This window comes from Panthera tigris, chromosome A1 (genome assembly GCF_018350195.1).
Source record: "Panthera tigris isolate Pti1 chromosome A1, P.tigris_Pti1_mat1.1, whole genome shotgun sequence".
Classification (NCBI taxonomy): Eukaryota; Metazoa; Chordata; class Mammalia; order Carnivora; family Felidae; genus Panthera; species Panthera tigris.
In genome coordinates, this window is record NC_056660.1 from 108,737,566 (window position 1) to 108,764,358 (window position 26,793).

At 47.9% G+C, this 26,793-nt stretch overlaps 1 protein-coding gene across 1 annotated transcript; it reads left to right on the top strand.

Annotated features, from left to right (window-relative positions):
* Positions 1 to 1,193: 1,193 nt before the first annotated feature.
* SLC22A5 (solute carrier family 22 member 5) lies at positions 1,194 to 26,793 on the top strand. The gene is made up of 10 exons (XM_007087815.3): positions 1,194 to 1,621; positions 8,776 to 8,879; positions 15,182 to 15,336; positions 16,338 to 16,509; positions 17,710 to 17,836; positions 19,542 to 19,642; positions 21,322 to 21,536; positions 23,693 to 23,875; positions 24,901 to 25,036; positions 25,401 to 26,793. The coding sequence occupies exons 1-10, from the start codon at positions 1,229 to 1,231 to the stop codon at positions 25,486 to 25,488; spliced, it is 1,674 nt and encodes a 557-aa protein (XP_007087877.2). The 5' UTR covers positions 1,194 to 1,228; the 3' UTR covers positions 25,489 to 26,793.

A 26,793-nucleotide genomic window follows, 5' to 3' on the forward strand; every position in this document is an offset into this window, starting at 1 on the left:
GATTACATGATGAAATGATAATGTTGGAAATCTCGGACTGAATATATTATTAAACATATTATTAAAACTAACTTCATCCATTCCTTTTTACTTTCCTTAATATGTAGTGTTTCCAGATAAAATATGGGACACCCAGTTACATGTGAATTTCATATGTTCCTGCTTATATTTTAACACTATAAAATTATCCCTCTTTTAACTGAAATTCAAATTTTCACTGGGTATCTTATATTTTTATTTGCTAAAACTGGTAACTTTATTAATAGGACTACTAGAAAAACTTAAATTATAAACGTAATCTATTGGACAGTGAAACTTTAGAAGCATCTAGTTTTGTTTTGTTTTACCAGCTATTGAGCCAATTGTGCAGAAATACCTAATCTGAATGAACATTTAATCCTAGACTGGGGTCGTCAATACTCTGGAAGTTAAATTTTTACATTTAACAAGTTAAAGGACAACAAAGGAGCTTGACGCAGACCAAAGTATGGAAAGGGCATTTGGATTAGAATTAAAAGTCATTGCTCCCAGCCTCTCCATTAGGGTAGTTAACGGTTCCACTTTCAAAACAATCCCTGCCACTGTTACAAGGATGGGCGGTGTCAAGGTCAGTTAACTGGCAGGGAGACTCTGGGCCAGTCACAGTCCCTCAAGAGAAGTCAGTAAAAAGTTGGCGGGGGTGGAGGGACGGTATTTTTATACTTGACCCTCGCACTCCGGTGGTCTAGCCATCCTCTCCCCTGGCTCCGCGCTGGGCCAGACGCCGAGGCGCCGAGTCTCACTGCCTTCCTAAGCCGAACCACGGCTACCTGGGTTGCAAGACCAAGACTGTTCCTGGAAAGGTCCGGTGCCAACCAGCTAGACCCCACATCTGCGCTCCGTGAGAGCCACAGATGCGCACAGCGGCTGGGGCCCGCCCACCCGCCGTCACGCACAGACCCAGTCCCGCCTCTCCGTCTGCGCCGCTAAGCCCAGAGCCCGCCCCAGCCTCCAGCTCTATGTAAAGCAGGTCTCTGCAGGCAGGCCGCTATGGCGTCTGGAGCGCGACAGCCCGTTCAGTCAGAGGGCCGACAAACCGCCCCTCCCTCTCTGGGTCGCGCGACGAGGGCCTGGCGCGCACGCGCACGCGCACGCGCACGCTCCACCCCCGGCCCCCGCCCCCGCGCGCTGCCGCGCGCCCCCGCGTCCTTCGACCCCGGGCAGCGCGCCGCTGGCCGCCGAAGGCGGCATGCGGGACTACGACGAGGTGACCGCCTTCCTGGGCGAGTGGGGGCCCTTCCAGCGCCTCATCTTCTTCCTGCTCAGCGCCAGCATCATCCCCAACGGCTTCAATGGAATGTCAGTCGTGTTCTTGACGCCGACCCCGGAGCACCGCTGCCGGGTGCCCGACACCGCGAACCTGAGCAGCGCGTGGCGCAACCACAGTATCCCGCTGCGGCTGCAGGACGGTCGTAAGGTGCCTCACAGCTGCCGGCGCTACCGGCTCGCGGCGATCGCCAACTTCTCGGCACTGGGGCTGGAGCCGGGGCGCGACTTGGATCTGGAGCAACTGGAGCAGGAGAGCTGCCTGGATGGCTGGGAGTTTAGCCAGGATATCTACCTGTCCACCATCGTGACTGAGGTGCGTACTAGCCCCGGGGCCGAGGACGTGGGGAGGACCTTCGCACTGCACCCCACAAGGTGTGCGCTGGATGCTGTCACTCTCTCTCTCCCAATACACTATCCACCTCAAAGTGGGCATCCTCCAGGCAACGCTTTGAGAAGTGACTTCCAACCAGACCATGCCCCTCCCAGCACGAGTGTCCTATTAGCCGCCTATGTTAATGGCCACCTTGAAGAGGGTGCCAAGAAGGCCACGGTGGTCCCTGATAGATACTCTAAGACCGTGAATAATCAAAGACTTTTTCTAGATGGAGATGGGGGTGTTGAGCAAATTCAGAGCTTGGGCCAAGGGGCTACCACCGCTTTTTCTCTAGCCTCTTGGCATCTGTTCAGAGAGAAACACTCCTTTCTTAAGAACTTGTAAAACTAAGGGAAGCATGTGTATAAAATAGTCACGGTGCTCCTTTCTCTAGTTACTCTTTCCTCATCCACCCTCATCCAAAATGTCGGTCTAGTCATACCCTATCAGGGATTGTTTACCTTTTGCTTATGTTTAGTTACCAGAATTATAGGACCCATTCATCTGAACATCCATTCAGGCTGACTTGTTCACCTGGAATGCTTTAGAACATTCGAAGGCCATGTCGTTGGGCAGATTTAAAGCATACAACTTTAGTTCATAGGAAGCATGGCGGGGGGGGGGTGCTTCTTATTCCCCAACCCCTTGGATTTTCCTTTTTGGGTAGCTTTGTCTCCCCCAGTGACCCTGCAGTCATTAGTACTACATGTATGGCATCACGTTAACGGATGCTTGTAGATGTGCTTTGCATCTTATTCAGATACTGGACTCCCTGGGGTCTCAAGCAGAAATGAACTAGCAGAGCAGTGAAAAGAGTCCTCCATAGGCACCTAGGTACCCAGGTTCACAAAGTGTCAGGATCAGGGATTCACAGATGAGAGAAAGCTTCCTGGCAATGGCATCTCGCTGAATCTGGAGTGTTTAGCTCCAGTCTGGAACAGCTGGAAACAACCTGGAAGGAGGGCAGGGTTCACAGGGAGAGTTCTAAAAGGGAGTGTGCACAGGTCCTGATATGGCATCAAACCCTCCTGTAAGCCCACAGGGGTTCTGGAGGCTCCTTTTATGTTGCTTCTGGAGGCTGTCACCCTTCAAGGGAGTCTGATCACTGCCTTGAGCCTCTTGTGTCTATGGATGTGCACACCTGTGCTCTGTATGTTTGGATGTTTGATGTCCCCAGCATCTGTGCTTCCTTACTGCCATGTATATGTAATAGAAGTGTGATCTGAGCCCCACTGGGATCTCTCAGCTAGTGATATCATTCCACTGTCCTGAGGTATTGATACTTGACAAGAGAGGCACTGAATGGAGGTAGCTGACAGTGCTTTGTGACCCAAGAGTCGGCAGAGAATCAAAACTCCTAGTCATTACAAGTCCTCGCTCCTAGCGTCATAAGCAAGTCTGTCACACCCCTGGAAGCCAGTGAGTTGTGAAAGCAGAGGCTGTCCCTCAGGTTGCTTGCTGAGGCCACCAAGGGGAAGCCATACTTCATGACACAGGAGTCCCTGCAAATTCTGCTTCTGGCTGCCCAATGAAAGGGGAAGCAGTGAATTCACGAGAAGCTCATGGCATCTCTTTGGATTTTACCCTGACTTCTAGAGTCCCTTGGCTTACCCTACTCATTTGCTCTTGCGTCACTGCCCCTATCCTGTCTTGGGCTAAGACTGGTGGTGGCACTGATGAGCTCCCAAAGGTCGACTATAGTGGAAGGGTCCTTGAGGTACATTGCTGCCAATGTCAGGCTTTTCCTTTTTTGTATTTAGCCTATTTATTTAGCTGTCTTGGCAGTTTCATAACAGCTGCGTGCCCTTTTACCTACATACACATTTTCAGCCTTTGCAAGGAGACAAGGTTAATACATTACTTAGCCCTTTGTTTTGGGATTCTGGAATGTCTGACTCTTAAGTCCAAGGCTGTTTGTTCCTCTTAGGTGAATAGTCACCCCTGGAAGCTATTGCATTAACATTCTGATGGCTCCATTTTTCTAAGACCCATTGTCTTCCAACCTGGACCTGGCCTGCTGATCACTGCAGACAGTTCCATGTCTGATAAAGTTTCAAGCCTGCCCTCAGCCCCAAATCATACATAGAGGTGTTTATAAGTACATTGGTATTGAATTCCTATTTGTTTTTCAACAGAAGATGAAAACTGTAGGTCTCCTGTTTAATTGTTTTTCCTTGTTGAAGTTATCAAGTATGTACATGTAGTACTAAACGTTGTGGTAGATTTACCTCTTTGCATCTCCCTGACATGAGGCTGGATATAGACAGGGTACTGGAGGAAATTTTTGGTGAATGGATTAATGAACAACTTAAGAAATGTTGTCTAAAGTTTGAGAGCTAAAGAAGGAAAGGACAGTTTAATTCATAGAAGGGAAACTTGGAGGTGGTCAGAAAGCATTGACCAAAATATTTTAAAGAAAATGTAACCTCCCAGCCCACAAACTGTGGCTTGCCCCTAAATGGATCTGCGACAAGGTGTTGGGATTGGCGGAAAGGAGGTGAAAAGGAATGCGATGAAAGGGAATGTTTCGGGAATAGTTTGGTGGTCCCTGTGCTTCTAGACTGGCCTCTTCCCTGCCCCTCAGTCATTCCTGGAGTACTAGAGAATCAGCCACCCCACCTTGCAGCGTTGCTCCAATATCTGAGTGCTTCTTGATTCAGGACTACCCCTCTTCTGAAACCTGGGTGATTTCTCAGGCTGCCTGGCCCACCTGCTTTTTGGTATTTCTCTAGCCCAGCTAGCAGCCAGAAAGATTCTTTGAGAAACTTCTAGCTCTTCTGGCACCCATCAGTTAGGGTGTCTTCAGCTAAGACCTGGCAGTCATGTGTGTTTCCTTGCTTCTGGCCATTCTCTGCTTCTCTGAAGCCTCCTGCCCCAGCCCATGGCAATACTCTGACTCACTCCTTATTGTCCTGGAAAGTCTCTTCCTCTGGACTGGCTTTTCTGTCAGTCTTATCTCAGGTACCGAGTCTTGGAAGATAGGACAGCCCTCACTGCTATCTACAAGCCTGCCTGAAGGAAAAACCACATCAACGGGGGAGGCAGGGCTGGGCTGACTCAGTGTGGAAAGACCCGGAGCTTGTGCCTCACTGTTAGGTCTTTGCTGACATGTCTCACTCAAGGGAGAGTGAGTGAGCAGACCCTCAGCCCTGCCTTTGGAGCTCATGGCAACCAGAGAAGTTACTTGTTGGGTCCCTGAGGCCCCTGTACACACAGTCTTAGTAGAACCATCTAGACATGAGTGGTCAGATTGAGCCCTGCTCTAGCTAGCTGAGAACCGACACCCTGGGTTAAAGTTCTTAGAGCTGACACAGAGAGGGGGTTAAATAGAAAAAAAAAGAAAGAAAAAAAAGAAAAAAAATTCTAGAGATTGAAGCTCAGGGTTCATCTGGGCCTTGAGCAGCCAAGCCTAAGGTCCAAGCCCAAAAGATACTGTGGTGTTGCAAGTTAACAGCCCTTTTATTTATCTATTCCCTCACTCAACTATGTACCAAATAGCCTCTCCTCTGTAGAGCACTGCCAGGCGTTATATAGAGGATATGGCAGCAAATTCTTTGTCTCCTTGCCCAGACAGCCTTGGGGCAAGGATCTGCCATTAACTGCAGCAGGAGGCAGGATGAAATGTGTGTAGGAACACATGGCATTCAGTAACAGGTGGTGCTTACCAGCGTAGCGTGTCTGACCACTGATGCGGTCAGGCCAGGTACATCACAGGAAGAATTTCTGCCCTATGGGCACAGACCCTGTCTTTTTTCCCTTCCAGCCAACTCACAGGTTAGAACATTTAGTCCCAGGGATCTACATCACATCTCTATTTCCCATAACTGAGAAGCAGCTATAATTATATACTGCATACAAGAGACACAGTTCTCTCTCTTCTTAAAAACATTGACAGCTTTGGGGCGCCTGGGTGGCTCAGTCGGTTGAGCGTCCAACTTTGGCTCAGGTCATGATCTCGCGGTTATGATCTCGCTGTGAGTTCCAGCCCCGCGTCTGGCTCTGTGCTGACAGCTCAGAGCCTGGAGCCTGCTTTGGATTCTGTGTGTGTCTCTCTCTCTGCCCCTCCCCTGCTCATGCCCTGTCTCTCTCTGTCAAAAATAAATAAACATTAAAACAAAAAAACATTAACAGCTTTGTTGAGGTGTAAATAACAGAAAATAAATGGCACATAAGTAAAGTGTACAGTTTGAAAAGCTTTGAGAGAGAGAGATCCATGAAACCATCACCAGTAGAGAGGCACATTTCTGAACAGGAAGGATGGCAAGTCTGGACCCTTGCCAGAGTGGCTCTTAGATTTTTTCAGGCTGTCTGTTTTCACAGCTCACCCAGCTGAGGGGTCACAATGCTAGACTCATGACCTGAATCTTAAACACACATTTAGTTCTAACACTGAGACTTGCTATCATCAGCCAGTACCAGCCTATCCCACGAACCAAGAGGAAGCATCCATGAGCTAGTCTGTAGCTGCTTTAGTCACGGCTGGGGAGCCACGAGCTCAGGATAGGAACACTAGATTGCTCTGCAAACACAAATCTTGGATACGTAGCCTGGACTCTAAGGGCTTCTCAGCCCACCTCTGCTAAAGAGGATGCAAGCCAAATCCTGGAGCCCACTGCAATCCTGGTGGCTGACAGGTTGGGTTGGCTGAATGGGTTGGCTGGGTAGGATCTAGTCCATGGCTGCCCTTGTGTTCATTTTTTGAGACCTATTATCTTTCCTGACCCTACTCATAGGCTGTCTGTGGCCAGTAGGAAGGAAGTGTCAACCCGGGTTTGCTTTTGGAGGGCCCAAAGCCAGGTCCTGAGGATTGTTAAGAATCTTCAGTGGTGGATAAAGGGCCCAATTACTCCAAGGAGTTACACACTTGCCCAGAGTAAGGACAGCCTGGACCAAGTGGTGGGGTTGAGGCTGCAGGTACTGGAGAGATGCCCTGGGAATCTATCCCAAGATGAGCATGACAGACACCTTGTCTCCTGCAGGGGATAGTCTGACCTGGTTTCAGGTAACACCTGGCCTTGTCAGCACAGAATTCCCTAGAAGCCTGTATCAGGAGACCTGACATTGTTGGGGGAGGGGTCTACTGCTCCAGAACTCACTATAGAAGCCCCTGTGGATTTCCAGTCTAGCTCAGCTGTATCAGTCCCCACCCCTCATGCGAATCCTGTTGAGAAGCAGCTACTGACTCTTCAGTTCTGCATCTCCATTGCTACAAAAGTAATGCGTGCTGGCTGGGAATAGAGCCCATCATAGTCAGGAGCTGCGGTAGTCGTAATCTGGCCCCTGAAGCTCTAACACCTAAGAGCCAGAGGCTTGCACCCCATTACCAAGTCCCCCAGTTCTCACTCCCTGGTCACTCCCATCCTGACGTAGCAGCTGTGTCTGTATGAGGACTGTCCTGGGAGCACTCACCCTCCTAGAAGAGAGATGGTATCTAGGTGCTAGCACCACTGAGGCTGCGGGGGTGGGAGGGCTGCCTGAGTATTTGGACCTTGGTGCTCCTCTATCCTTGCCTCCTGCTAATCTGGACTTCCTCTAGATTTGTGTGTATGTGTGTGTGTGTGTGTGTGTGTGTGTGTGTGTGTGTGTGTGTGAGACAGAGAGAGAGAGAGAGAGAGAGAGAGCGCACAAGTAAGCGAGTGGCAGAGAGAGAGAATCCCATGAGGGACAGAGAGAGAGAGAGAGAGAGAGAGAGAGAGAAGGGGGGCTCAAACTCACAAACCCTGAGATCATGACCTGAGCCAAAGTCAGATGCTTAACCAACTGAGCCACTCAGGCGCCCCTAAACTTCTCTAGATTTGAGTTTCAGATTGCTACCTCTTCCTTGCAGTGAGGATCACCACACCATTCTCAGCCCATCCAAGGTGCATGCTTATTCCAGAGTGGAGAGCCAGTTATGTGGCCAAGTGACCCTTATTGTTAGCTGTGGGGGTTCTTCATGGACTGCCTCACACCCCTCTGAGGTGCCCAGAGGCTATGTGCACACATGCCCAGTGGGGCAGGGAAGCAGACTTGTTTTTCCCCGTCACTGGCCTGGAAGAAATGCTTTCTTGGAAGCTGCACATCGCCCCCCCGCCTTTGTTACTGGGAAGCCAGCAGGCTCCATGGAGGGCAGGCCAGCAGCCTGGCACCAGACGGGCAAGGGTCTGCATTCCTGGAGGGCAGCCTTCTTGGTGATTACTGAGCACCATCTTTCTCTGTTCTGGGAAACATTTTTCTGGGAACCACTAAGCTTTTTGTTTTGTCCTTTCCTCTCTTTTTTTTGGCTCCTTGTTAGGCTGGGGCAACCCACCATCTGAATGTTCAGCTGCTTCCCCATGCCTGCAGATCTCTTTTCATGGTAACTATAGATGGAACTATGCACTGGGAGCTGGGAAACTCAAGCGGAGCAGCCTGTTCGGTACCTCGATCCCTGTTTTACACATGGGGAAATTAAGGCACAGTGAGGGAGGAAAATCTTACCTGACATTGATAACCACTTAACAGTAGAGCAGAAGCTAAACCCAGTTTCTTGATTCCCAGCTCAGAGCTCTTGGCTGTAATTTGGCCTAGTGTTTTTGGTACAGCATTAAGGATCCCAGGGCTCACTGGCCCAGAGTGGGGACCTGGGTCCAGCTGCAAGAACAGATCCACATGATGCATTCCGGGCCCTCTGGCCTCAGTCCTTTGCTGGATGCCTTGACTCTTAGAGCCCCAGAGTCCCACTCTAGACCCATTCCTGTGCCATTCATCCTAATGGCCTCAACCCCACGGAAAGAGTACCCTGCCCCATCCACAGATTCTTAGAAGTGACCATGAAAGGCCACAGTATTTGCTCCCTACCTGTCCCCCCCTCCTCAAATTGGTAGCAAAACAATGGAGCTGAAAGCCATGAAAAACAGGATGGGAGGGGCCCACTCTCCCTGTGAGGGGCAACCTCCTCTCTGCTTTGCTGCCCACATGAGCCTTTGCCTGCCTGAATGAGGTCATGCACCTGTGCAGTAATGTAAACAGAACCTGCAGGGATGCAGGATATTCTCATTTAATTTAACAAGAAATCTTAAATTTAAAACATTTAACAAAAGAAGTGAGTGATATGTCCCTTTGCTCCCTTACAGTGGAACCTGGTGTGTGAGGACGACTGGAAGGCCCCACTCACGGTCTCCTTGTTTTTCGTGGGTGTGCTGGTGGGCTCCTTCGTTTCGGGGCAGCTCTCAGACAGGTAAGGTGGGTGTCTGTCTCCTGCAGCTGCAGGGGACCATTGGACCGAACAAGGAGCATGTACGTACCTGGCGTTTGACTTCAAATGATAGTCTCTCAGCCCAGGGCCTTGTGTTTTAAAAGAAGAGGAAGCTGTGTCTATAGTATATACTCCATACCAGGTAAAGAGACCCAACAACCTCCTCTCTAATTCTTGCTTAGCAGAACAATCTGAGTGAATTATATCCATGATCCCACTGAACCAGAATTATGCCATAATTCACTTCTTGTACCAGCCTAGTTGGCTTTCCCTAGGTGACTCTTTCGTGTCCCTGAGCTTTGGAGAGGTAGACACCACACACATGCAGATGAATTTTTTGTACATCTTAAGGCCTACAATGAATGACCACCTCTGTATTTTCCAAACCATCATTCTCTCTGCATGGTGAGAGATCTCACTAGCTGGTAGTGGCATAACAGGCAGAACTCTTGGGTTCATGGGGATGGTGCCTCTTAGCTAAGAGACTTTTGGTTATGTTACCTACTTCACAACAAGCAGAAAATGTGCTATTTTGGCCCATAAGCAGCTTATTTGTGTAATTCCAAGGTTTTTAACTCAAGTTCCATTCATGGCTTAGGGAGTTCACCTACTCTTGAAATTATGTGCAAAATTTTAGAGATTGTATATGAGCATTTTTTTCTGGAGGAAGGTCCATAGTTTCCATGAAGTCCTCAGAGGGATCCATTATACCCTGTCTTTTTACCCTAGGGCTCCAAGGTCTGTTGGAGAAGCCCACAGTGAGAAGAATAGCCTTCACCAAGGTCCTTGGCTGTACTGGATCACCCAGTGGAGTCCCAGCATTCTCCTAGCTGGTTGGGGTTTAACAGAGAAGTTCAGGATGAGAATGTCATCCTACCTTAAGAACAAAGGGGTGTCTGGGTGGCTCAGTCAGTTAAGTGTCCCACTTCGGCTTAGGTCATGATCTCATGTTTTGTGTGTTCGAGCCCCACGTTGGGCTCTGTGCAGACAGCTCCTAGCCTGGAGCCTGCTTTGAATTCTATGCCTCCCTCTCTCTCTGCCCCTCCCCTGCTCATGCTCTGTCTCTTTCTGTCTCAAAAATAAATTAAAAAAAAATTTTTTTAAAGAACAAAGTCATATTGTCCCATAGCACAAACTCAGGGTGATGTTCTGGCATGTTTAGATTATTGTTTTTACCTGAGAATTCTTTCTTCATGAGAAATAAATGCATTTCTCACTAGATTTGTGTTTCCCAAGTGTCATCTAGCCATTAGAAAAGGGTCGGAGTGCCTGGGTGGCTTAGTTGGTTGAGTGTCCAACCCTTGGTTTCATCTCAGGTCATGATCTCACGGTTTGTGAGTTTGAGCCCCACATCCGGTTCCGTGCTGACAGTGCAGCGCCTGCTTGGAATTCCCTCCTTCTCTTTCTCTCTCTTTCTCTCTGCCCTTCTCTCTCTCATGCTCTTTGTCTCTGTCTCAAAAATAAATAAATAAAGTTTAAAAAAATTAGAAAAGGATCAAATTCCCGCAGTCACCAGTGAGCATTAAAGAGTCAGGTGGGCCATGACCACTGATTGACAATTCTAGACGAGCCTGAGACACTTGCTCTTTTGGAGGAAAGACCTTGCTTCCCTAGATCTTTAATCTAGCAGCAAGCATCAGTTGATTACTTATATTTATCTAACAAATACATGGCACCTAAGATGTATTAGACACTCTCATAAGCACTGTACAAATTTAAAAGAAAGAACAAATAATCTCATCATAACCCTATGAAGTAGGAAGTATTCTTACTCTTATTTTTACAGACAGGGAAAATTAAACCCACAGGAGTTAAATCACTTGTACAGTCACAAAGCCAGCAAGTGGCAGAGCTAAAGGATCTGGGTCCAAAGAGCCTTGATGCTCTGTTTTGTGTGGACTACTGTTCTCGGGCGCTGCTCTTCCAGAATTTTCCTTCTATCAAGGCAGAATGTACTAAACAATTGAGGCATGTACTTGTCCTTTGTGGTGTAAGTGATACAGAGAAGTAGTACAGGAAGCTAAGAGAGTCTGACAGAGGAGGCCAGGAGAAACTACCCCGACGAGATGACAATGTGCTGGGAGTTGAAAGATGAGTAGAAACTGGCCAGCGATAAAGGGGTGCAGAGAGGAAGGAGCATTCTGGGCAAAGAGAGCTGTACTTAAGCCTAGACTCCAGAAGAGACGGCACACTTTAGAACCTAGAAAAAAGTCCTCTGTGGTGGATGTGTGGAGAGTGGTATGAAGAGGAAGCATGACACATGGAGGCCCAAGCAGAAGAGCAGGCCAAGCTTAGCTGATGGACAGGAATTTGGGCTTTAGTCACAGAGTAGTGGGGAGCTGAGAGTTTTGTAAAAACAGGAGTGTGGTATAATCAGATTTGTATTTTTTTTTAACGATTATCTGATAATTTTGCAGAGAAAGGACTGAAAGGGAGAAAGAGGGGTTGTGGAGAGACCACATAAGAGGCTGTCACAGTATTTATGTGGGAAATGATGGCTTGGACCAGGCTGACAGTGGTAGAAATGGAGAAGAGAGGTAGGAGGTCCAACCAACAGCCCTTGGCTGTGTGTTGGATGCAGGAGAGGAAGGAAGATTTGGGGCCTGTACAACAGAACCCTTCTCTGAGACAAAGGACTCTGGAAGAGGACCATGTCTGTAGGAGAAGAGTGGAGCTCAGTTTGAGTGTTCTGAATCTGGTGTGACTGGGAGAGGCCTGAGTGGATGAAATGAGCCTGCAGTTGGATGTACAGCTATGGTGCTCCATGAGAGGTTTGAGCTGGAGAAACACATTTGGGAATCGTCAGCTCCGTAGAACCCTTGGCAAAGCCCCCGAGTGTGGAGGAGATTGCCTGGGAAGGGTGTAGAGTGAGAACAGGGGCTGCCCAGGACTGCTCTTTGAGACCTTCCAAATGGGCTGGTCGGTGGGAAATCTCCTCTCACGGGGTTGAGTGGCAGCTAAGACTCAGAGGAATTTCCTTGATGTAAAAATCAAGAAGGAAGTACCCCAAGTTCAAAGTTGAAACTCAGTGCATTTTTCTGGGTCAACTATGTCATGGGTTAAGTAGATCTTTGTGGGCTAGCCTGAGAACCTGATTACCAGGAACACCATGAATGCCTGAGGAAAGTGTTCAAGTTCCACAAATGTGATCCCAAGCAAACAGTAGAAGGAAAATTAATGAGTACATTGAGGACTACCTTAGCCTTCTAAAGGGCAAGTGCAGTATTTTAAAAACGTAAAAAACGTGAGCAGACTTCTTTTAAGTAGGGTCATCTATGTCAAGTAAATGAAGCAGCTAAAAGTGTAGCTGTTATAGGTGCAGCCCTGCCTTCAGCTCCTAGCATCACCTCTCAAGTTTGTCTGCACCCCTATGGGAGGCACCAGGCTCGGCGGGATGGACGGTTTCTGATCTCATTACTTCTAAGTAAGCTGGCTCAAAAAAATGACCTCATGCCAAAGAAATGACCTCAGAGCAGTAGATTCATGCCCTCAACTTGTCTAGGGTATCAACAGTAACTTTTTGTATAGGGCAAAGATTTAGTCTCCTTTCTAGAACGTTAATAAGCCTGAAATTCAAGAGCAGTTAAAATAATCCTGGGTTGTCACAGCATTTTACCTGAAGATACCGAGTTACCTTCTTGTGTGTGAATTACAAGAGGGCATAGCCCTAGAAAGAAGTAGTCAGATATTTCCTGGTTTTCTAACATATGTGTGGTTGACATTTTGTTGACAGACTTTAAGAGTAAGCATTTCTGGTCCCAGCCCTGGACTGCCAAAAACTGGTGCTATGTAATGATTCCCTGGGTCTTTCTCTTCCCTACCATCCCAGGGAACCCATGGGAAGGGAAAGCATGGGTAAAGGTTATCCCTGTCTCCTTATAGGAAGGGGCCGTCCCTAGGTTTGTGTGTAGGGTACTCTTGTTATGGAACAATGCAGGGGGAGATGGTCTCCTTCTAGACCAGAGTTTCTCAACCTTGGCACTATTGATATTTTGAGCCAGAAAATTCTGTGTTGTGGGAGACTATCCTGGGCATTTTAGGATGTTTAGAACATCTCTGGCCTCTACCTACTGGATGCCATTAGCAGCAAAAACAAACATTAAACCTGTTTCATTGGAGACAAGCACCAAACTCTTTAACATGGCACCAAGGCCTTGTGCGGTTTGGTTCCCCCACACACACAGACCCCGGCAGCCTTCTGTTGAACAGCTGACGCCACTCAGGCTGGCTGCTGGCTGTGTATGTCCTCCTGTCTCCTCCAGCTGCACTTGTGTATGCTCTTCTCTGTGTTCCCCAATCACCCTGACCTTCCTCAACCATGAAGGCCAACTCATGCTTCCTTGTGCCTTTTCTCCATTGCACTGATCGGAAATTGGTAAATAAGAGGTGTTATCTGATTAATGTTGGTCTCCTCCACTATACTGTGAATGCTTGGTCCCTTTTGCCTACTTCCCTTTGTCAGTAATAACTTCTTTTTCGGGCCTCATCAGCTCCCCATCATTGGGGATCCCTTCCCTGAATGCCAACGTCCCCAACCCCTAGTCCCAGGCCAGAATAGTTTCTTTTGTTGTATCCCTTGTGAACCTGAGTGGTGATCATTCAGTGCGCTTGTGTCCATGTGTAATTGTACTTTCAGTAGTGTGGTTGTTTGATTAGAATGTGATTACTGTCTGTCCCACCAACTGTAGACTGTAAGTCCCTTGAGGGTAGAAACAACATTTTTTTTTTTTTTATAATCCAGAAGTGTCCCTAGTGCCTAGTATATAATTGAGGTTCAAGTAAACATTCATTGAATGAAAATGGGTATCAGCCAGCCCTGGCCAGACTCCAGCTGAACCTGCTAGGTTGGTTGAAATACGTTGACTTGTTCCTCTCTGACTGTGATACTATCTTTAAAACAGAACAAACCCCCCAAAAAACCAACAGTTAAAAAATTTTTTTTAAATGAACATAGAGAAAACCACACAGAACAAGTGTGTGGTGGATTGATGACTTATTCCAGGGAAATAACCTTGTAACTACCACCGAGTCAAGAAATAGAACCTTGCTGGCCACCCAGGAGCCCCCGTGCACATGTCCTGTCTCAAGTACAACAGCCTCTCTCCACCATAGGTAACCACCAGGCTGACTTAAAAAAATTTTTTAACATTTATTTATTTTTGAGAGACAGAGCATGAGTGGGGGAGAAGCAGAGAGAGAGGGAGACACAGAACCTGAAGCAGGCTCCAGGTTCTGAGCTGTCAGCACAGAGCCCAATGCAGGGCTCAAACTCACAAACCGTGAGATCATGACCTGAGCCGGAGTCAGATGCTTAACCGACTGAGCCACCCACGTGTCCCTCAGCCTGACTTTTATACTAATTACTTCCTTGTGGGTTTTTGGTAGTTTTATCCTTCCGATGTGCATCCTTAAACACAAGTCTAGTCTTGGCCACTTAAAAAGTTTTTGATATGTCTTTTAGTCTACTTTGATTAAGGGATTCTGCCTCCATCCTTTTCTTTACCGTATATTTTATCTCTTGCACTCTGGATTGTTCCTCTGTAGAATTTTCTCGTCTGGATTTTGCTGATTGCATACTCAGGGTGCACTTCAGCATATTCCTCTTTTCTCTGTGTCTCTTGCATATTGGTAGTTGGATATAGAGACTTGATCAGATTCAGGTTCATACCCTTTAGTGAGACTAGAAATCATGCATGCAGTATTCAGTTATCTTTTCATAAAAAGACCATTAGCAGTCACTGAAACATAATTCCCAAATCTGTCCATTTATTAAAGATTATAATATGGTGATATTCTAATTTTATCACTTCTCTTTCATTTAATAGTTGGAATACTTTCATAAAATGATATTTCCCCTCACCTATTATTGGTTCCTATTGACATTCTTTGGATATGTGACAACTGTTTCTTTTTCTTTATTTACCAGTCTTCATTTAAAATGACTTGTTTCTCCATCATCCTCCAAAGTAAACCAGTTCTCTTGTAAAAAGCTACATTCTGAATGTATGGGTGTAAGCATAATGAATACATTTCAACCCCTTGCAATCATTATCATATTTCTGGCACTATCTTGGGGGCAGTCCTTGTTCCTGGGCTGAACATTGGTCCTGGGGAGTGGGGAGGGCAAGTAACAGCACAGGGACTGGAGACCAGGACTGTCCTTGTACTGCACCCTGGAAGCACTGTCCACAGCCCCTCCCTGGAGAGCTCTGGGGGAAGCCCATCTTGGTGGAGCCCATTTCTGCCACCTCCTCCCAGCTGGATCTCTGTCACTGTCTTCCCAGGTTTGGTCGGAAGAACGTGCTGTTTGTGACCATGGGCATGCAGACAGGCTTCAGCTTCCTACAGATCTTCTCGAAGAACTTTGAGATGTTTGCTGTACTGTTTGTCCTTGTGGGCATGGGCCAGATCTCCAACTATGTGGCAGCATTTGTCCTGGGTATGGCCATCAAGTTGGAGTTGAGTACTTGATCCTGTGTTTCACCATCATCCCACCACCCACTCTCTGGAGATAGCTATGATGTCCCCCAAGGGGAAATGGTCTGTAGCAACACCAACCAGCACTGCTTGAACCTAGTTTTGTAGGCAGTGAAATTGAGTCCTCTGAGTGCCCAGCCTTGAGTCACTAGGAGCACGGTAGCCTGAAGGCTGAATTCCAGTTCTTTTCTGGTCTCTGAGATGTGGCCCTTGGCCCCATTAGTATTCAATAGCCACTTTACTATAATTCACCCAAGATCATCTGTTAAAAAAAAAAGAGCCTTCCCAGAGCTAAGGTTGCTAAGGAAAGATGGAGACATGATGTGAGGAGCAAGGGCCATGAATGGTAGGCTTGCCAAGGAAGAAAACTGCCTCTTCTGTAAAGCATTGTGTCCAGGGAAACTGACTGGAAAGAATGAATTGATATGAATGGACTTTAGTCTCGTGATGTTTAGGGTTTTAATTCCAAGAACACACTGCAGTACTTTGGCCTGTTCTCACTGAAAGTCCCACTCTCACTGTTTGGAGGAATCCAACTCTAGCTTATTGGCCTTTGGGTTCCTTGGGTTGTATACTGAAAGGATTATTTCTTTCTCTTCACGTCTAATAGAATAATCTTTTCTTAAAAATATTTCCTTTAAGCCCCCATGTGCATCCTTCATAGTGACTTCCCCTTTAATAAATTCTTCCTCACATGAGGATTACATTTTGAGGCCTAACGTGGCATCTTTAGTTTACAGCTTGGGGAAGTGATAAAATTTTCAAGGTAGAACTGTCCTTGAGGAGCCTAAGAGGCCAGCGTGGGGCACCCCCAGTGGGCGCTCAGACTGCACGGGGTTCAGAATCCCACCGTTTCCTAGGGCGTGGCTGCTTCCATTTCTGTTGAAAATTACGTAAGAAAAAATCAAAAAGGAAATTACCTAAATTAAAGTGCTAACATGACTCCTCCCTTGTTTTGAACAGGAACAGAAATCCTTGGCAAGTCGGTTCGTATTATATTCTCCACGTTAGGAGTGTGCATATTTTATGCGTTTGGCTACATGCTGCTGCCACTGTTTGCTTACTTCATCAGAGACTGGCGGATGCTGCTGCTGGCGCTGACGGTGCCGGGGGTGCTGTGTGCCGCGCTCTGGTGGTGAGTGTCGCCTGTGCCCAGGGGTGCCCATCGGCAGGATGTCTTCCACCTGGCCTTCACTAGGGGGCAGCAGCAAGCCACAAATCCCTATTTGGGCTCCCAGAGACAGGGAGTGTAAATTAGTTGTAAGTTGTTTCAGAATGTTTTTTCCCTACCGGAAAAGCCAAAAAGGAAACAAAACAAAATCCCCAGACATCAACAGACTTGTTCTCAGTCCTGTGCTGGGTTTATTGAAGCGCAAGGAGAGGAAGAAGTTGTAGCCGGGAGACGATGGGGTCTAGTATGACCTTCAGGAAGTTATCAGACTGACAAGACTGCCTAGGCCCTGGTTCCAGCTGTGTGTTGCCAAGACCTCACACCACAGGCACTGGGAGAAGAGGGAGAGCACTGGAAGTGAGAGTCCCCTGGCTTACACGGAGGAAGCCAGGCTCCATATGGGCTTCCAAGATAGAGGACTTGGACAGGCAAAGAGGAGGCTGTCCATACCAAGAGTGGGAACACAGCAGAGCGGCTGAGGCAGGAATTGCCCCTTGCAGGTGGGGTTGGTGAGATCACTGCTCCTCTTAGAGCAGAGAGCATTACAGAGCATAGTGGGAGAGGACACAGAGCAGAGCATGAGTCCTTCCTGGTCATGATCAAAGGGCAGAGTCCATTTGGTGAGGTAGAAAATAAGATCCATAAAATCTTAAAGTCCCAGGTGCTTTGATAAACATAGGCAGGGGATCTGACAAGTCATTTGGATGCAGCAGGGGTGGGAAGTGAGGAAAAACTACAGGCTAAGAGGCCAGTGCAGAAGCTTCTGTGGATGCTGGGGACAAGTAGGAAAGTACAGCAGGGCAAGAGTCTGGGCTGGGCCAGGCCCAGGACAGAAGCCAGGCTTCAGGAACTTATCTTATGCCTTTCTCCTCAGTGTCCAGCAGGTGGCACCACCATTCTTTAGAAATGGAGGTGGCCAGCCTAAGAAGCAATCTCGTCCCGGTGCGCAGGACCCTCCAAATTTTGTGCACTCTTGAGGGTACTCAAAAGCTCACACTTCAGGTCATTAGTGGGTATAGTGTCAACCATCTCTTTGCTTCTCACTTGGAAACACCAGACATTCCCCAAATGTAGACTCTAAAACCCCATTTCCCACTTCCACTTATGCTGCACCTGGTCTGTTGGGCAGGACTGTCCCAGTGAGATTATTGCTTATACTTCCAGGTTCATCCCAGAGTCCCCCCGATGGCTCATCTCTCAGGGACGATTTGAAGAGGCAGAGGTCATCATCCGCAGGGCTGCCAAAATCAATGGAATTGTTGCACCCTCAACTATCTTTGACTCAAGTGAGGTAAGCGCCATGAGGGAGCTGGGCAGAGGGTGTCCGTGACCATGATTTTAGGCCAGCACCAAGCAGGAGCCCAGCCCTCTCTCTGCCCAAGCCCCAGCTGCCCTGCAGCAGGTCCTGTTCAAATTCACATGTTGAGGAGAAGGTACCAGTTGTCCAAATCTCTTCACCTTCACCTTTGGTTGTCATACTTATGTAATTCTCTTCTAGGCAATCATATGGTTAAACCATTAATTTGAATAATAAACACTCTGAGTAATAGGACTTGCATGAAGTTGGCATCATGGGAAATTATTGTTTCTCATGTCTTAGGTAGTTTCTCATCTTAAAAAAAATAGTACATAAAATATGGAGCAAAAGTAGGTTTGGAGTTAGAAATGTCCAGTGTCCTTCCACCCACCAGTCATTCGTGTTGCATATCATCTTGGAGCCAGCTCATTTTTGATATCCGCCTCTTCCACCTATGCCACCCTTCTCTGCAAACCCTATTCTCATGTGCCATGGGTAATTTCCTGGCTCTACCTTATTCCTGGGTCTTGATTCTCCCTCCTGTTCCCTCTCCTTCCACCATCTACAGCAGGCAGTTTTCCTTAGTCTCATGACTACCACAAGAGGTTAGAAGTTGTAATTGCTGGCTGATGGGGTCCTGGAATGTGTCTCTGATCTGATGGGAAGACAAGGCTGTGAGAACAGCCACTAGCAGTCATGCTGAAGTGTGTGCAGAAGGAACGTGAGAAACACTCAGGACTCAGGTGCAGATCAGGGCTTAGGAAAGGGAGACCAGTTATTACAGGCATCAGAGAAGCTGCTGGCCACCAACAGCCCTGCCGGCCTCAGTTAAGTGCTGGCCCAGCAACAGCTCCCACCCAGCACGTACTGGAAGGACCTCTGACACACAGATGGCAGGGCGGGAGTAGATGGCAGGGAGGGCTTTTAAGTGTGGTAGCTTTGGTGGCTTTTCAGTGAGGGGTCAGTCTGGGTGAACCCATAAGCCCCACTGACATCTTTGAGGAAACGAGGCTATTTCAGGGGCTCCATTAAAGTCAAAATTTGACCTTTGGTTGAACTGCTAACTTGAGAAAAACAAACTCCAAAGCTGGGTTTGCTTAAGAAAGCAACATCAGTGTGTTTAGACGTGTGGTTTATTAATGTCCTTGGCTGTGCCAAATTTCATAGGAAGTTACTCTGGGTGAAGCTGAGGTCAATTTTCCTGTTTTTCTATCTGAAATTTTTTTCCTTGGAAGTAACCCAATAACTACATGGTATGAGGACTCAAAACATTAATTCTTTAAAAATATCAAATCAATAAAGTGCACAGCCAGTTTCTCTCTCTGACCCAGAGGGCAGGGAGCCAGCCTCAGGAAGGAATGCTCGGGAGGCCTCCCTGGAATGTGGCCACCGATGGTGGCTGGGGGTGGGGCAGAGAAGGAGCTGTCAGCCTGGGCCTCTGCCTTGGCTACATCCCCTGAGGGACGGGTCACCTGCTTTTCCTTATTCTTGCTCACTGATGTGTCATCGACAAGGCCTGGGGATGCCTTCTGCAGCAGCGTAAGATACACTCAGCACACTTTTTCTTTTCAAGAAAGAAACATAAAACACTCACCAACTTGGAGACGCAGAAAGCTAAGATGGTAGGGTTCAGGCGTGTTATTGAATCTCTGAGTCTCCAGCCTCTCCATCCCATACCCTTGTCATATCATTCCTGCAGCTACAAGACCTGAGTTCCAAGAAACAACAGTCCCACAGCATTCTGGATCTGCTTCGAACCCGGAATATCCGAATGGTCACTGTCATGTCCATAATTCTGTGGTGCGTAAGTGAGACCTACCTGAGGCTTCCTGACAAAGCTTCTGGCAGTGGCTGTCAGGCCTCTCATTTGCAAATGTGTCTCAGACCAAATTGAAAGCCTGTGTCATCAGAAAGCGTAAGGGATCTGCCTTGCAGTGAAAGAAGTGTGCATGTCGCAATTTTTAGCTTGATGGAATCTCAGAAAAGGAGAATGAAATCTGTTGTGGGGGCTTTTTGGGAAGCTGTGGGGTCTTTGGGGAAACCCTCCAGGTCCTGAGGCAGATCCTTGATCACTGTGGGCCCTAGTTTGTTTCTGTCCCCCCTGCACCTCAGACAGTGACTGACGAGGACAGGGGAGGCCTTTAAAAAGGAGCTAAGTGAAAACGTTATGTCCTTCCCATTACAGAGACTGCTAAGTACTGTCTGGGAATGTGGAAGCAGAACATCCTCCCTTTGGGATGTTCACAGATTGTCCTGAAGGCAGGGCCCATAGCCGAGATGTCCTCAGGCTCCTTTTAATGAGGCATTTCACCAAGCATGTCAGGAGGGCATTTGTGCGTTACCAGAGCAGGGGGCACAGCCTAGTGCCTTGATAGCATTGGCTCAGTGGCCAGACCCTTGGGATTGTAGAATACCTGAGCTTGCTGGGTGACAATAGCAGGCTTCATCTCAGTATCCTTTGTTACTGGAGCTGTCAGTTTTGAGGCAGCCAGCTATTTTGCTCCCTGGGGGATACTGTGAGTCACTCACTTCCAAGGAATTGCCCAGGACCCCTCAGGGCAGTGCACCACACTTGTGTTGGCCTCAGACAGGACCAGCATTCATCCTGCACCACAGACTTGCCAGCCTGTGATGAGTCACCTATTCTGTGGTTCACCCAGGTGCTCTTCCACCTCTGGATTTCCCAGGGACTCCTGGACACTTCCTTTTTCCTGATTGTCCCAGCTGTGGTTTCAACATGCAGATGAGTCAAAACATCCTAATGCCTAAAGGTCTGGTTTGCCAGAGTGCTGGTCATCAGCAGAGAGAATGCCTACCAGGGATAGGGTCCAGGCCTGGGACATTGGGAAGCTTGTAGATGAGAGATGATGTGGCCCTGCCATCGGGAGCTCCTCCCCTTGTCCACAAGTACAGTGGGGCTGCGGTCAGCCGCTTCTGTCCATCCTCCTCTGGGCTGAGAGCCACAGATGGCGGGTCTGCTAGGAGGTCTTTCTCCAAATGTTTGACCTAATTATTGTTTTATCTTATCCCTCCAGTCCTATCACACCTTACTTGACACATGCCTCTTTTCTCATTCTCTCGCTCCTTCTGCTCTTGCTGGATTTAGGGGCGGGGGGGTCACAGGGTAGGGAAGTAGCTTTTGTAAGTACTTTGGCTTAGGGTTTTTAAAGCTGAGAAGCACGTTGGAGGTGGTTATTGTTTTTGTTTTTTCTCAACAAAGTAAATCTACCTGAATTATATAAGCCTTTTTGCTGGGACTCTTTCTATTTGGAATGCTCTGAAATTGGTGTGGTCCAGGGTTAACATGGGGTTAGGAGGAAATTATCTTTTGTTCTAAGAAGTAAGGCTCAGGGTTAAACCCGCTGTCCTCCTGGCAAGGATAGTTTTGAATTTCCTGCGCTAATTGTACTTTAAAAGTTGTTGAGGTTGGGAGGCATGTGGATGCTGTTTCTCCAGCTTTCTCCCGCACTCTTTTCCAGGATGACCATCTCAGTGGGCTATTTTGGGCTATCCCTTGACACTCCTAACTTGCATGGGGATGTCTATGTGAACTGCTTCCTGTCGGCAGTGGTTGAAGTCCCGGCATACGTGCTGGCCTGGCTGTTGCTACAGCACCTGCCCCGGCGCTACTCCATGGCCACCGCCCTCTTCCTGGGCGGTAGCGTCCTCCTCTTCGTGCAGCTGGTGCCTCCAGGTAGGGGCCACACGCATCTGTGGTCTGGAGTTTTTGCTGACTCACTCATTCTCTACCAGGCTGTGTCCCCCCATTAATGAAGAAAATGAAATCACGCAGAAACAGCTTACTTGCATATCTGCATTCTCCATCACAAAATCAAGAGAAAGTGTCTCCTGGGACCAGACACTCATCATGGCTTGGGCTTTGGGGGAGTGGTGAGAGCTGGTGGTGAGCATTAACTCTCCCAAGTTAAGGTGTGCATATGTGTCCTCTGCAGAGTAAGGGGGAAGAAAGAGCCAACCCCATTACTCTTGAACCTGGGCCTATGTTAGTCATGTATTTATTCAGTAAGTAGCTCCGGAGTGCCTCAGTGGACCAGGTGCTGTGCTTGGGGCTAAAGACACAGAATTAAACAAGTCAGACAGAACCCCAGGCCCTCCTGGAGTTCGCACACTAGTTGTGAAGACAACAGACCAGTAAATAAAATGGTTAATATGGTGCAGACTGGGTCACCTTTGATAATAACAATAAAGGACAGTGGAGAGCTAGTTTAAATAGAGCAGTCATGGACAGTGTCCCTGAAGAACAGGCATTTGCAAGTGAGCAAGGATGTAGATGGAATGATGGCGAAGACTGTGAGAGGGTCTACACATAGAGCATTTCAGGCTGAAGAAACAGCAGAGACAGAGACCCTGAGGAGGGAATAACTCTGGCATGTCTGAGGAGAAGGAGGGAGCTGGTAAGAGGTGAAGGGATGGAGAAGGAACGGGCCAGGCACCGCATGGGTCTCACAGGCCATTAGCTGGATTTTTTTTTTTTAACGTTTATTTATTTTTGAGACAGAGAGAGACAGAGCATGAATGGGGGAGGGGCAGAGAGAGAGGGAGACACAGAATTGGAAGCAGGCTCCAGGCTCTGAGCCATCAGCCCAGAGCCCAACGCGGGGCTCAAACTTGCGGACCGTGAGATTGTGACCTGAGCTGAAGTCGGACGCTTAACCGACTGAGCCACCCAGGCGCCCCTAGCTGGATTTTTTTTTAATGTTTATTTTATTTATATTTGAGAGAGAGAAAGTGAGCATGTGTGGGGAAGTGGAAGAAAGAGAGGGAGAGAGAATCCCAAGCAGGCTACATGCTGTCTGTGCAGAGCCCGATGTGGGGCTCAGACTCACAAACCATAAGATCATGACCTGAGCCAAAACCAAGAGTTGGATACTCAACTGACTGAGCCACCCAGGAGCCCCAATTTTTTTTTTTTTTGAGAGAGACAGAGAGGGAGGGAGAGAGCATGTGCATGCACGTGAGTGGGGTACAGAAAGAGAGAGCAGCACTCAGCACTGTCAGCACAGAGCCCGATGTGGGGCTTGAACTCACAAACCGTGAGGTCATGACCTGAGCTGAAGTCAGATGCTTCACCAGCTGAGCCACTCAGGTGCCTCAAGTGGATTTTATTTTTAAAACCATCTTGGTATCCTACTGATGGGATAAGGAGGCAACCTTTTTCCAGAATTCACAGAACAGTGTGTGGACCTTCATATTCCATCATGGTATCCAGATACATGAATATGGGGGCCTCTGGTGGTTGTGTGTGGGCGCCTGAGCCTGGCAGTGTTCTGCACAGGCATGGCATATATACATAGAGCTCACACCAGAGCTCAGGGTGACCCACAGGCCACTGTGCCTCATTGGTACAGCGAGCAGGATAGATAGGATTATTCCTGGGGATCTGCTGTCCTATGAATTATCAAGGTCTGAGTGAGGGAAAGCATGAAATGAGTTAGAATGGAACCCCCATTCATCCACAGGTCATTCATTGATTCCACAGTGCCTGCAGTGTGCGGTTCTGGGGTGCCACCTGACCCCTCGCCAGGCATGTCTTTAGTGACTTCTGGACTAGAGCAGGTTTACTTGGGCTATTGAGAGGCTCACTTTGGTGGTCTATAGGCTGAGAAGGGCATGTCCTCACACAGCTGTGGGTCCCAGCCTCCTCTCAGGAAGCAACTTGGAGGGCTATCTTGGCTACAGCTTCTTATCCCACAGAAGGTCATTAAAGAAACTGTCCCCCATATCCCAGAAAGGAGAAAATATGTTTGCTTCGGGAAAAAAGATACAAAATGCCTAATAGCAGCGTACAGTGGGTTGGTGCCTTCTACTTCCTTCCCTTTGCCTTTCCAGATTTGTATTACTTGGCCACTGTCCTGGTGATGGTGGGCAAGTTTGGAGTCACTGCTGCCTTTTCCATGGTCTACGTGTACACAGCCGAGCTGTATCCCACAGTGGTCAGAAACATGGGTGTGGGGGTCAGTTCCACAGCGTCCCGCCTGGGGAGCATCCTGTCCCCCTACTTTGTTTACCTCGGTAAGTCCTGTGGGCTGGGGCATGCAGGAGCCGTGGCATGGAAGCACTGATTGCCTTTAATATGAGCTCTGGTGGGTTGTTAACAGCAAAGCAGGCACACACAGCAGATGGGATCCATCCAGTACCAGATCTGTGCCTAGAGAGGGCCTGTGTCCAGGCACACTGTGGAGGAGGCACTCACTTGTAAACAGAAAACGACCTACGCACTAGCTAGAAATCAGTGAGATAAGTAGAGTTTTGTTTCTGCTCTGGCTATCCCAGGCCTTCCATCAAAGAATCTAGTTCCCTTGTCCTAAGAAACTGCAGCATGGTATAGGGAGCCCATGTACTTAATTGAAGAAATTTCTTCTTGGAATCAGAGTATAAAAGGGACATGGAGGGAAGGATGTCCATTCAAGACGTCTGATGGATGAACTGAGAATTACCGTAATTTGGAACACTTTGGTTTTACACCATGGTTCTGTACTGTGTAAAGATATGCTTTGTGCCATTTTATGTAACAGGGCACAATTTTTCTCTTCTTTGGAATTATTTCCCCATGGCAGCTTCTCCCTCCTGCACACCCCCAGCCTGCACATCTTTGGGGAGGGTTGGTGGCTGCCTTGAAAGTACCCAGAACATGTTGTGAATATGCTACATGAATCTGACAAGCAGAAACACATTATCTGGCCTTAAGGCAAAGTGAGCGGGTTGTGACATATCTAGAGAGGTGGAGGAGTTACTGCTGTACCTGGATGAGAACCTCGAGTTCCGTGGAAATGCAGCATTGGGAGATAGGAATAGTGCCCTCCTCCCGGCCCGCACCCCTCCCCTGTACCGTGAGGCGCTGCAGGACCTCTGGGCACGTGCCAACTCTGGGTTCTGAGACCTGTCCAGGTGCCAGGTTTCAATCTGGCAGCTCAGACTGTGGGAGATGCAGAGGCTGAGAAGGCACGTGGTCCCCTTTAGAGTCCTGGGAACACAAAGGGAGGAAGGGAGGCCAAGTCTGACTGCATCCCTCGCTTAGAGTTCTGTCTTTGCCATAGGTGCCTATGACCGCTTCCTGCCCTACATTCTCATGGGAAGTCTGACTATCCTGACAGCCATTCTCACCTTGTTCCTCCCAGAGAGCTTTGGCACCCCTCTCCCAGACACCATTGACCAGATGCTGAGGGTCAAAGGGTAAGGTTGTGCTGGGTTGCTGGGTTGCAGTGTTGATGCACTGGGTCCAGGCCTGGCTGAGAGTTCCCTACAAACTCTCCCAGACACCGTGGGCTAGTTTAGCCATCAGAGGGTTAGAAATGGCAAGGTGCTTAGAGACTGTCCTGTCTGGTCTGAGACAGACCACAGTGTCACCATGTGCATCTCCACCACCCCAGAAGCTCTGGGACAGCAAGAGACCAGGAGAAACCTTTTAGAATCTGCTGTAAGAGTTTTCCCCCCTTAGTGAGATCATCTCAGTTCTGGGTTTTGTTTGACTATTTAGAGACTGGTAGACATTTTTTTAAAGATTCATTGCTAACACTAGTTTTGTTTGTTTTTGTAGGATAAAGTACAGGCAAACTCCAAGCCACACAAGGATGTTAAAAGATGGTGAAGAAAGCTCCAAAGTGCTTAAAAGTACAGCCTTATAACACAGCATCCAGTGGGGGAGAAGGTGAGGAGAGGGACAGGGTCTTGTCAGAAACAGCTTGTGCTGTTGTGCAGACACTGAGCCCTTCAGCAGTGGACATCTCCACCCTTCATGCTCTTGCCTCTGTGTCTGACTTGCTCCTGGCTGGACACCCAGACTCAGAGGTTGCATGTGGCCCTAGGGCATTACCTTCCCTCCAGAGTGACAAATTTAGATACATCTTAACTCCCGGATTTGGTGGATGGTGGACTTGGCACTCCCTAAGAAGTTAACTGTTCGCCAGAACCAATGGGACCTGGAAGAATAAGAGAGGCACGTGCTAAATTTACATCTTAATTTCAGGCCACCTGAAAAGACTCCTGACAAAACTGGAGGTCTAATTATCCCCCCAAATCTTCTCCCCATTTCCCTCTAGTGGTGCACTTTAGAGGAAAACAAATAATTGCACAGAGGGTTTGCTTTCTCACACTTTCTTAGTCTTAAGGGGTATTAAATGGGATTGTTGCTCCCCCAGGCAGGAGAGCACAGATCTGGGGAAACCTAAAGGTAATTAATACAGAGGGAACTGAGCAGATAATGGAAGAAGGGCAAGTGCATTGATTTGTGAGTTCTGGTGCCACTCAGTGTGACTACTGGGTTGACTTGTTTACATCTGATCAAAGCCTTGGGCTTGTCCAGGCCCATACAAGGTGCATCATTGAATCTTTTATTCTGTTTTCCACTGCTGTGTGAATCACATCTCCTAGCTACTGTGGTTTCTGGTGTATGATTGGAAGGAAGTGTATCAGTGAGAAAGAGAGGCAAGCAAACTCATCTCTTTTCTCAAAACTATAATGTAGATTTTGTATGTTTGTGTTTTGTTTGTTCATTTGTTGTTTGTTATGGCTTTTTCTGCTTAAGTTATTTACCCTTCAGAATAGACTTTAGGAAAGGCTTGTTCTTCAGCCTCCTGGTTTGTGTCTTTGTTGTTTTTTTTTCCAACCCAGAATCACTCTGGCGATGGCCTGCCATTGCCCTTTGTGCAAAGAAATCAGCCTTAGCCACAAGCACTTCTCTGAGTGCCAAAAATGAAGTCACTATAAGAGTTCCTTTTGTGATACCTAATCATGGGAAAAAATTACAAAGAAGAAAGTTAAACTGTGTTCACAGTCTTTCAGAGTTGCTCACTTCAGTCGTGTAACATTGGGAGATATTTTGTGTTCAGTGTAACTGTCTTTTATGATTATGTTACCACGGCACTCCAAAAGCAGATGCTTCACCTGGATAAAAACCATATTTTTGTGAAAGCTACTGAAGTGCCTTGGTA

Bases quoted from the DNA above. Each gene is read 5' to 3' on its own strand.
- SLC22A5 (XM_007087815.3), top strand. From the start codon at position 1,229: ATGCGGGACTACGACGAGGTGACCGCCTTCCTGGGCGAGTGGGGGCCC. The intron at 17,837-19,541 runs GTAAGCGCCATG...TCATTCCTGCAG, and splicing joins CTATCTTTGACTCAAGTGAG to CTACAAGACCTGAGTTCCAA. The intron at 19,643-21,321 runs GTGCGTAAGTGA...ACTCTTTTCCAG, and splicing joins GTCATGTCCATAATTCTGTG to GATGACCATCTCAGTGGGCT.